Below are 12,167 nucleotides of genomic sequence, written 5' to 3' on the forward strand. Positions count from 1 at the left end.
TTTTATAGTGTCTGGCCTTACATGTAGGTCTTTAATCCATTTTGAGTTTATTTTTGTGTATGGTGTTAGGGAGTGTTCTAATTTCATTCTTTTACATGTAGCTGTCCAGTTTTCCCAGTATCACTTATTGAAGAGGCTGTCTTTTTTCCATTGTATATTCTTGCCTCCTTTATCAAAGATAAGGTGACCATATGTGCGTGGGTTTATCTCTGGGCTTTCTTTCCTGTTCCATTGATCTATATTTCTGTTTTTGCACCATTACCATACTATCTTGATTACACTAGCTTTGTAGTATAGTCTGAAGTCAGGGAACTGATTCCTCCAGCTCCATTTTTCTTTCTCAAGATTGCTTTGGCTATTCGGGGTCTTTTTTGTGTTTCCATAAAAATTGTGAATTTTTTTTGTTCTAGTTCTGTGAAAAATGCCATTGGTAGCTTGATAGGGATTGCATTGAATCTGTAGATTGCTTTGGGTAGTATAGTCATTTTCACAATTCTGATTCTTCCAATCCAAGAACATGGTATATCTCTCCGTCTGTTTGTATCATCTATAATTTCTTTCATGAGTGTCTTATAGTTTTCTGCATACAGGTCTTTTGTCTCCTTAGGTAGGTTTATTCCTAGGTATTTTATTCTTTTTGTTACAATAATAAATGGGAGTGTTTCCATAATTTCTCTTTCAGATTTTTCAAGATTAGTGTATAGCAATGCAAGAGATTTCTGTGCATTAATTTTGTATCCTGCTACTTTACCAAATTCATGGATTAGCTCTAGTAGTTTTCTGGTAGTGTCTTTAGGAGTCTCTATGTATAGTATCATGTCATCTACAAACAGTGACAGATTTACTTCTTCTTTTCTGATTTGGATTCTTTTATTTCTTTTTCTTCTCTGATTGCTGTGTCTAAAACTTCTAAAACTCTGTTGAATAACAGTGGTGAGAGTGGGCAAGCTTGTCTTGTTCCTGATCTTAGAGGAAATGGTTTCAGTATTTCACCATTGAGAAAGATGTTGGCTGTGGGTTTGTCATATATGGTCTTTATTATGTTGAGGTAAGTTCCCTCTGTGCCTACTTTCTGGAGAGTGTTTATCATAAATGGGTGTTGAATTTTGTCAAAAGCTTTTTGTGCATCTATTGAGATGATCATATGGTTTTTCCTCTAGAATTTGTTAATATGGTGTATTACATCGATTGATTTGCATATATTGAAGAATCCTTGCATTCCTGGGATAAACCCCACTTGATCATGGTGTATGATCCTTTTAATGTGCTCTTGGATTCTGTTTGCTAGTATTTTGTTGAGAATTTTTGCATGTATGTTCATCAGTGATATTGGCCTGTAGTTTTCTTTTTTTGTGGCATCTTTGTCTGGTTTTGGTATAAGGGTGATGGTGGCCTTGTAGAATGAGTTTGGAGTGTTCCTCCCTCTGCTACATTTTGGAAGAGTTTGAGAAAGACAGGTGTTAGCTCTACTCTAAATGTTTGATAGAATTCGCCTGTGAAGCCATCTCATCCTGGACTTCTGTTTGTTGGAAGATTTTTAATCAGTTTCAATTTTAGTGCTTGTGATTGGTCTGTTTATATTTTCTATTTCTTCCTGGTTCAGTCTCAGAAGGTTGTGCTTTTTTAAGAATTTGTCCATTTCTTCCAGGTTGTCCATTTTATTGACATATAGTTGCTTGTAGTAATCTCTCATGATCCTTTGTATTTTTAAAGTTTCAGTTGTTACTTCTCCTTTTTCATTTCTAATTATATCGATTTGAGTCTTCTCCCTTTTTTTCTTGATGAGTCTGGCTAATGGTTTATCAATTTTGTTTTTCTTCTCAAAGAACGAGCTTTTAGTTTTATTGATCTTTGCTATTGTTTCTTTCATTTCTTTTTCATTTATTTCTGATCTGATCTTTATGATTTATTTCCTTCTGCTAACTGGGTTATTTTGTTCTCATGTGCTTTTGACTAATGTGTTCTTTCTGTATTTTATCAATCTTTGTAAGTGGCTTTAAATCCTTCTGGATCTGAAAATAGGTTTTGTAATGAAAAACATTTAAGAGATAAATAAGTAAACAATGTCCAAAAATGAATGCATTAAAGGTTCATGATCGGAAGAAAATTTAAATTACATAATACTCTTCTGGGTTTTGACCGTCTGCAATGACTTCTCCATTTTCAGTTTCTCCAGCAAATCCCATAGTCTTCAAAGGGCCCATATTTTGTTGTTCCCCACATTAGCTTCTTCTGTTGGCTGTTTTTTATTTTTTATTTATTTATTTTTTATTTTTTATTATTTTTTATTTTTTTGCGGTACGTGGGCCTCTCACTGTTGTGGCCTCTCCCGTTGCGGAGCACAGGCTCCGGACGCGCAGGCTCAGCGGCCATGGCTCACGGGCCCAGCCGCTCCGCGGCATGTGGGATCCTCCCAGACCGGGGCACGAACCCGTGTCCCCTGCATCAGCAGGCGGACTCGCAACCACTGCACCACCAGGGAAGCCCTGTTGGCTGTTTTTTAAAATACTTTATAGTTTGGAATTCCAGGTTCAGATGCTATTTAGAGGTAGGTGACTATCTCAAACACCTCTTCTCTCTGTTCTTTGTCTAATCTTTATTGTCCTTGGTCTCTCAGATACATGTCCTGACTCAGAAGGAGAGAAACAAGTGGATAATGCATGGTAGGCAGAGGAAGATGATGAAAGCAAGATAGATCTGCAAGATGGGAGAAGGAAGTATTGCCCTTATGTACAGCTGCTTGATCATTGTAAATTTCACCCTTGATAATAGTAGCACCCAGCTCTGGAACACAAAGGGGTTTCACACTTTCTCATGAATAAAGTCCCTAATCCTCAGGTAGACATTTGAAAGTTTTGAAATATGGCCTGTGGATTCTTCTTTTTGTCTCTTCTCTCACTTTCATGCTTTGTCCTCATTGTTCCCTCTGTTCGAAGTGCCCTTCCTCCATTTTGGTCACTCCACTTCTTATCTGTCACTTCAGGCCAAGGGGGCAGAGATTTCCCTAGTTGTTTTCTCTTACATCCCAGTTTTGGAGTTAACATGTTTCCCTCAGCATTCCTTCTAAAATATTTTGTCTTTATCTCCAGTTTAACACTTAGCATATTTCAGCATGTTTATTTCCAGAATTCTATGTATTGTGTGTGTGTGTGTGTCCATGTCATTTCCTTTCTTATGTCCTTAGAAAGTTGATGGCAGGGGCTGCTCTATATTCATCTTCATGTTGCTCTGCCTTCACAGAACCCAATGTGATGATTCACACATAGGAGACATTAAATGATATTTATTAAATGAAAGAGCAAAGAGGAATACATTGAAGGAGGGTCAGATGATGCCAAAAAGGAGAGAGCAAGAGAACACCATTACTATCAGTCAAGGGAGTGTGGGTGAGAATATTATGGGTGAGATTAACTGAGGAATTGCAGTTCAGGGACGAACAAGATGTTGACACTTAGAGAAAGTGGAACTAAGGTATGTGTGAAACTTTGAAGAGACAGCTATTTGGTCACACCCTCTTCTCCTCCTGTTCACTCCTCCCATCAACTTATTCATAAATCAATGGTCATATGCTTTGCTTTATTTGAATTTAATACTCGGGAAATCCATGAGAAATAATGCCTTACTATAATGTAAAGTAGTGCCCTTATCTGTGAGAAAGCTAAGAGGACAAATATATGTCCTGGGAAACCATCACAATAAAGAATTTAGGAGAATGATCTACTGACTGGTCTCTATAACTTGTTTCTCTTCATTTCCATTACCCCTCCCAGGGTATCTCTAGATTTTTCACCCATTCCTGATTGCAAATACCAATGGTGTTTGAGGATGAGATGGGGAGAATGCAGCTTCTGAATTCCTTGTTTTATTTGCATACCTCCCACCTACTTACTTAATAATATATACTCAGCACACATAATGTCCTTCCATGTGTAAAATCTTCTCTGCCCTCCACCCTCAGGAACAGATGCCTCCAGCATCCAGTCAATTTATTTTTCCATGGTGCTCATCACATTGAATGGTGAGAGTGTGCTCATCACACATTAGCCTGTATGAAGGTACAGATATTGTTTTAAATCATTAAATCTGACCCAGTATCAGAGTTGTTGAGTGAATATATACAAGCATGAAGGAATGAATAATACAGTAAAATAATCACTTCTCTTTAGCTTGCTTGAAATTACTTGGCTTCTCTTACCTTTGGGTTTTTACTTTTTGAGAATTGTCACGGACTTTGGGATGTCATGACTCTCTTAAGTAACAGGCAAAAATGTAATTTTATGAAGATTTAATGACATAATATCATTGCCAGCTGGTTTTAGCACTCAGGGAATTTAATAGAAAATTTGTAACATTGTCTTTAATTTGTTTAAATATTTATGAACATCGCTTTTGAGAAAACATCTGGGGTTATTGTTTTATAGAATTCATTTTGGTGTGGTTTCAATGGTTTGGTGGTTCAAACTGTTTTAATAAATTCTGCTAGAAGTATCCGTAAATTCTGTGGAATCTGAGTGGGTGTCTTTTTGGATCTGGTTTCTGCTTGTCCCATCTTCCAGGGCCCCAGATTAAATCAATGTGTCTGCCACAAGGATCTTGGGACATTCAGACCAGCAGTCCTCATCAGAGCTCATCATCTTCTGATATGGAATCTAGATAATCTGTGTCAACATATAGGAGAAATCCAGAGAACAAACTGTCTGCCCAACCTGGGTCCGAGAAGAGGCCATTCTGGTCAGTGAAGAAGATCTCCAGCCAGACTTCATCTTCTGGCTGCAGATAGATGACTGTGGACCCCGAAGCCACATCATGGTTTCCTGTGTTGGCGTCAAAGGTCTTTATCCGGTACTGCCCATTGTGTACCAGCCCAATTGCCAGATGCTTATTTGCCAATGTGATATCATAAGAAAAGTAATAGATCCCTGGGAAAGCACAGATGAACTTCCCTGTTGCAGGGTTGTAGTGCTCTCCCTCATTGAAGAGGACCTTGTTAAATATAATTGGTAACCTTTCTTCTGGGTAGCTGGTTGTGATGCCAACAGAAAAGGCAGATTTGAGCACGATGCTTCCACATCTACAAACACCAGGCAGCCCTGGGTCCCCTTTCTCTCCTCTGTCTCCCTTTGGTCCAGGAGGCCCAACAGGACCTACTTCTCCTTTCTCTCCCTCAGGTCCCATGGGTCCTTTCTTCCCAGTCTCTCCTTGGTCCCCTTTCTCTCCAGCAAGGCCCAGTGGTCCAGTCTTACCTCTCAAACCTTCAAAAAGAGTTTATAGTTTAATTAACAGTTTCTGTAAATATAGAGTCACAAACAACATGCCCACATGCCTTAAATTTTTTTTCTCTGTCAACTTTCAACAGTATACTACTACATAATTAATATTTAAATAAATCACTGATGCACTAAAATGGAAATAGAAAAATTTCATCAAAATGTCAAGAAAATTTTCCTGAATATGTAAGAAATCATTTAAAACCTGATTAATTTAAAATAAGTAACTGTCAATTTGATGACAGATTACCTGCTGCTAAATTAGACACATATAGATACTTATCTCTACAGGAGGAATTCAAGGAGCATGATATTATTCCCCAGAGTGAGGTCATGGGGGCAGACAGAACACGATAAATCCTTAGAGGCTACTTAGTCTTATGCACCATTCTACTTCTATCATCAGGATTATTAATATTGGGTTGGCCAAAAAGTTTTGTTTGGGTTTGGAAAAATCCCGAACGAACTTTTTGGCCAATGAAATAAAAAGTTAATCAAAGTGAGATTAGCTCATATTTATTGAACATTTACAATGTATCAGGGTCAATGCTTTAGGTGCATGCATTATCTTCTTCAAGCCCTGCACAACTTTATGAACTAAGAATTATTATTACTTCCACTGTAGATGAGAAAACTGAGCCATGGAGAAATTAGTTTGCTCAAGGAAACAGAGCTAGGGAGTGATGGAGCTGTGATCTGAACTCATGCCTGCCTGACTCTGGCATCTGAACATCTGGGGCAGTGGCCAGAGTGTCATTTGTAAAGTGAACCACAGTAAGGGCTCTTCAATATGTCACGATAAGCAAACAACAGTGACTGCCACCACTGTGCAGGAGTTCTTTTTTGGAGGAGAAAACTGAATCCCAGAGTGGTGAAGAAACTTGCTTCAGTAGCAAGACTAGGACTGGAATCCAAGTCTTAGCCTAATGATGTTCCTCCTTCATCAAAATGCTTCTTACTTTTGGGGCTGAAATAAAAATCCTTTAATACTTTTTGGCTCTGCATCTAAATGGTTGTATTATTTTAGGCAAGTCCTTTACTTTCTCTGGGTCTCCATATTTGTAGAAAATACATAAGGGCTGTGAAAGGATTTCAACAAATTCAAAATCATCATACTGGAATATTTTCTGTTTGTTCAGATATTTATATCTACAGGTCAACCATAGGCTAAATGTAGAGAAATTGTGATTATGGGTTGAAAGTGATAAGCAAAATCTATTTAATTTTTAAACCTTATATGTAATAACAGTGACTTAAAAGCATAAAAAATGTCATTCAATTTTATGGCCAAATCCATCCCATAAATATTTTCTTGAAAAGTATCCAAATGACTGGTAATTTGTAATGCACTTTTGTAGTCAGGGAAAGCATATTGTTGTTATATTGTGTACTTTTACTCTTAACTATGTATTTGTTCTCAGGAACTTTTATTAAGTTAAACCTTTTATCTTGATAGTGCTTTGATATCATTTATTTGAATATTACACATACATCAATGTATGAGTTTGATCATTTTTCAGTTATTTGGCAAATTTAACAGTGAAGTGTTCTGGATAGTACAAGTTTCAGGAGAATTAAAGCTTTATCCTTAAAACATCAAGTATTTTGTTTCAATAATTTTAGAAAGAGGTTGTATAATAATTTATGATGCATAGAAAATGCTAATAATGAATGTAACCCTTTTTTGGTGACTAGGATCAGCGTTGTTACTGGTCATATGACCATCCTCCAGCTCTAGATGACTTTTGTTATTAAGTCGAAATTCCACTAGCCCCAGCCAGAACAAACTGATATTTATTTCTGGAAATAAGGCCATAATAGTCTAATCTTTCAATGTTTGTTTCTTTTTGGTAGAAATGAAATAGGAATACTATTTTACTGTTAAATTAACATTCGAATCAAGGACTACAACTTATACATTGTTATTTTATTTTCAATAGGAGCTAACTTTTGCTGTCTTCATCAGTGACTGATGCATCAATAAAAAACATTTTGGCATCAGTAACAATTTCTGCCATTAAATTTCATTATGTACTGAAATTTCTTTGCCTCTATAACTTTGGGCAAGTCACTTATTGTCTTAGTTTCAAATGCCCCATTTGCACTATGAAGAAATTGGATCTAAGTTCACTCTAAAGCCTTGGGGAAAGTAGTAAACAGTGACTCAGCAGACTTGACAAGCCCTAATTCAGCCATGGATTAGTTAGGTGACTGTGAAGAAGGGGCTTAACTTCTCTGACTTTAGTTTCCCAGTCCTAGAAATGAAGGTGTTGGACTAGATTGCTTGAGGTTTCATCCTCTTGAAAATTCTTTGAGACCAAACCGTAAATACTAAGATACAATTTTACAATGCTAGCCGTGAAAAGATCTTTATAATCTCAACACTTGGATCTCTATAGCTATTTAATATTTTGAACTGCTGAGAGTTAGATAATCAGGGACAAGTGGTAATAATTTACAGTAATTCTTTCTGTTTGCATGAAGGATTTACCCTTGTGATAAAAGCCAATTAATGAAGAATAGAATGAAGGGATAAATCATTCCCCCTCCCTATTCAGTCAGACATATGCTGGGTAGAGAGAAGAATTATGGAGTGTTAGTCTATGCTTAGATACTGAAGCTTAGAGAGAAAGAATTTCTTCTTAGTTCTCCACAAAACAAGCTTACAAGGATTTTTTTCTTCAGTGCCCTTTCTTTTTTCCATCCATCCATCCATCCATCCAACCATCCATCCATCGTATATGTATGTGTGCATGCATACATTTATCTAAACCATCTAATACTGATTGGTCATCCACTACATGCCAGACACTGTTCCAAGGGCTGAATGCTATTGACATGAATGACACCTGTCCTACCCTCAAGTTAGCTGTTATGACATATTATGTTGTGATCTGCAAATATGGGCCAGAGCTAAGTTCATGAATATCTGAAGCCATATAATGAAGTAGAATAATCTGTTCATGAGGTGGTTCTAGTGTTATTTGAAGATATTTATATGTATGTGCATTTGCATTAAATTAAATTTTAAAAATATGCTACCACAATAATTGCTATAGACCCATAAGGGAGACAGATATTTTTACAGAAAATTGATAATTCAGTATAATAAACTCTGTATTTGTAATTTAGAGTAGGGAAGTTGGAGAAGACATATACTTGACCTTGCCAGGGGGTTGAGGTCGATGTGGTGGAGATGAATGAGAAGACATATACGGTATTAAAGGGGAAACAGGAAGTAGAAGCTTCCAGCCAAGTTGTGTCCCGTTCCAGCCACATTAAAAGCTAATTCTCAAGCCACAGGACTCTGTTCTTATTGTTTGTAAATGAGGTGTGCTTCTCTTCATTGACCACAAAGGCATTCTTACCTTTCTTAGCTGTCGTATATCCTTACTAGTGTATATGTATCAATATATATAACTAAGGTTGGGAAAATCTTTTTTACTCTTGAATCTCAATTTCATTATTTGTAACATTATTATTATTATTGATTATAATTTTAGCTAATAAGGTTATGGCTGAAATTAAGTACTAAATGTAAAATTGTTGACACACAGTAAGTTCTTAATTAATGGTGATGATGGTGATGATGATGATGATAGTGACATATTGTAATCATGTGTTTCCATATTGGCCTCCCCCACCCAAATGTTTGCTTATCAAAGCAGGGACAATGCTTGTTCATATTTGCATTCCCTAGAACAGTGTTCTCAACTGGAGGCACTTAAACGCTGTCCACCAAGGGAGAGTTGGCAATGCCATGAGATATTTTGGTTGTCACAACTGGTGGGGGATGTCACTGCCATCAAATGGGATGCTGCTAAATGTCATTCAATGCACCAGATAGCTATCCCACAGTTAATAATTATTTGTACCCAAATATCATCAGTGTGGAGGTTGAGAAACACTGGTTTAGAACAATACTGGAGAGCAAGAGGTGCACACAAAAAAATTTGTTGAATGAAAAAATGCATGAATGGATGGATGAACGAATGGATTGATGAATATGGGGGATAGCAGATCTCATATATGGTTAAAATTGTAGCAATTATGAACATTCAATTTGCTCTGAATACATATCCATATACATATCTTTAAATAACACTAGAACTACCTCATGAAATGAATATCTCATTTCTAGTTTATTATATAGCTTTGGATATTCACAAACTTAGCTAAGGCTGATATTTGCAGATCACAGTGTAATAAATAATAACAGCAAACATTTATGGAATGCTTACTACATGGCACTTATTCTATTGAGTACTTTTTACATGTATTATCTTCCTTAATCTTCACAATGACACTTACTACCCCCAACTTACAAATAAGGAAACTGAGGCTCAAAGAGGTTTTTTTTTCTCAAGGATGCTAAGTTAGTAATTGAAAATGTCATGTCTTTCTGACTCCAGTGAATGTTTCTGTGACTCCTACATTATTGCTTCTAGACACAATCAACTAAAAGGGCCAGTAATATCTAACTATGATCCTGGTGTTATTATAGGATTTCAAACGTATTCATGATCATGATACAGCAGTAAGAGTGTTCATATGTGCTACCAAATAGAGCCTTTGAAAGATGAAATGTAAGATCCAAATGAAAAGTTCTTTATCTGATGTTGAAAATTTACCTAAAGATACTTTATCTAGTGTTGATTAAGGGTCATAGATTCAGTAGCTTCTTATTTGCCATATATTTTCTGCATGATAAATTCAGCAATGAAATGGTATCTAATCTTCTGAATATATATTATGATATTGTTTCATATAACACCAGTAAATCACGTGCAGTGACTAGATAGAGATGTATTTCTTAGATCTACTGATTTTTTCTTCCTGTCTTTTGTTCCACATTTTACACTCAGAAACTTGTTTTCAAAGATTGATTCCATCCAAATCTTCCTCTTTTAGGGTTAACACAGCCTTACTAGAATTTCAGTTCGGTTTACTTTGAAAGATTGCAGAAACTGGCAAGCTTCATGGGCCAACTTATTTGTGGGGAAAAAAGTGAAAATTACTGAAAGAGTAGGACACAATTGTGTGGCTGTAAAGAGCAATAAGACATCTATATTTCAGCTGCTACAGGACAGGTGGGAGAGTGTTGAACTAGGAAAGGTAGGCTATACAGTATTATTGTCATTTCCTCTGTGACAAGTAAGCCTTTTGTGTCTTTGTTAAGGATATGAGTGCAGAGCAGGATGGCCCTTGTGCTTTTGGCTCCTAGTTCCTTCCTCTCCTTCATCTCTCCGTCTCCTCCCCGTCCATCTGTCTGTCTATCCATCCGTGCTCTCTTGCATGCAGCCATTCCCCGCTGGCTGTACCAGCCCAGAGGTCACGGACATCAGATGTTCCAGATGACTCAGGCTCTGCCAGTCACTATACATGCACTTCCATCTTCAGTAATTCATTTAAATCATGCTACCGCTCTGTGTTCTCATGTATAAAACGTGATCACGTCCCCTTGAAAGAGTTGTCTTACGATGCAATGAGAATGCAGGTAGAGGGTTTAAAGCAGTATCTGAAGCATAGTGAGGACTCAGTAAATTGTTACGATTAATGAAGGTGAAGTTGAGAAGGGAGTTAAAGGGCAATTCTCATTAGAAAGAGCAACAAAACAAGGGAGTGATTTTCAGGTGGGGGTGACAGAGGGGTTTTTTTTTATGGAACTTCATTCATTACCTGCATCCCCCTTTTCACCTTTCTCTCCTTTCCTGCCGTCTCTACCATCTCGTCCTGGAAAGCCGATCCGACCATGGGGCCCAGGGGAACCATTTGCTCCAGGGGGGCCTGGAGGTCCAGGTAAGCCAGGAATGCTACAGATATATCTTGGGGAGTAGCTGTCTCCTTTGAACTGATTACCCCGAGGTTGTCCACTCGCACAAATGGCAAAACTTGTAACATAGAGCAAAACAAACATCTTTGGCTCTGGAAGAGAAACACATGGACATAAATGCACCCTCTTAGGTGGGGTTTTTGGCATAACTGAACATGAGAATGGACATTTGCAAAAATTCACCCCAGGGCTCACCTCTCCATGTGTGTCTAAATACCCTGTTTGCCCTCAAAATTCCATTGAAAATTATTAGCACTTTATTGATAGAGAGTTCTCAGTGCCCCACACAAGGGTTGGTGGAGATGAAGTCGGTGAAGATTTTAAAAATTCCAGAATAAATCACTTGGTTGCATTTTCTTTTCTGCCGGAATCAATGGTGGACTTTGAAAAACAATGTTTTGTTTTTGCAAAAGTACACATTTTTAAAAAGAAAATTAGAGATGCAAATGAATAAGGTAAACATTAAAGTTATTCTCACCACTCACAGATAATTACTCTTTACATTTTGACGTATACATCCTTCTGGTGTTTTCTTTCTAGGCTATGAAGAAAAGTGATGTTATGACATTCCTGCAAGTCTTTAACTTTTTTTCACTTAACAATATGTCATGAGCATCTTCCCATGTCAAAAATTATTCATAACATTAAAAATTTGTTGCATTTGCCTCTACTATCCTTCATGTACAACATTCCCCATTATAGATGTTTGCTTCCAGTTTTCTGCTGGTATAAACACCGTGCTAGATAGACATCTTTATATCTGATCTTTGCATGCCTCCACAGTCGTTTTCTTAGAATTTATAGGCTTTTTAAAGCAAGAGAAAGGAAGTGACATTTTCAGGAAAATCATGTTTTTCATTTGATAATCATGTGTAATACCAATTAGTGTTAATTGGAGTACTGTGCATGTCCTGAGTGGAGGTGTCTCAAACTTTAACTTAAAATCTTCAGGATATAATGCCATACTGTCCCATTAAGCTGTTAGCACTGGGGCTCAATTAAAGAGCTGAGTGAAATTAAATCACGCATGTTGCCACACGGTCGGAGTGAAGCAGGCAACACATCTC

The 12,167-nt window shown here is 37.1% G+C and overlaps 1 protein-coding gene across 2 annotated transcripts in view; it reads right to left on the bottom strand.

The window, feature by feature from the left end:
* Positions 1 to 2,247: 2,247 nt before the first annotated feature.
* C1QTNF7 (C1q and TNF related 7) overlaps positions 2,248 to 12,167 on the bottom strand; it is a 137,711-nt gene continuing 127,791 nt past the window's right edge. For both annotated transcript variants that reach the window (XM_007128459.4, XM_028492128.2), the window contains exons 2-3: positions 10,947 to 11,192; positions 2,248 to 5,252 (exon numbers count right to left, since the gene is read on the bottom strand). In XM_007128459.4, coding sequence (XP_007128521.2) covers positions 4,621 to 5,252; positions 10,947 to 11,192 — 878 coding nt within the window. In that variant the 3' untranslated portion in view covers positions 2,248 to 4,620. The remainder of the gene's footprint in view (positions 5,253 to 10,946; positions 11,193 to 12,167) is intronic.

Source organism: Physeter macrocephalus, chromosome 7 (genome assembly GCF_002837175.3).
Source record: "Physeter macrocephalus isolate SW-GA chromosome 7, ASM283717v5, whole genome shotgun sequence".
Classification (NCBI taxonomy): domain Eukaryota; kingdom Metazoa; phylum Chordata; class Mammalia; order Artiodactyla; family Physeteridae; genus Physeter; species Physeter macrocephalus.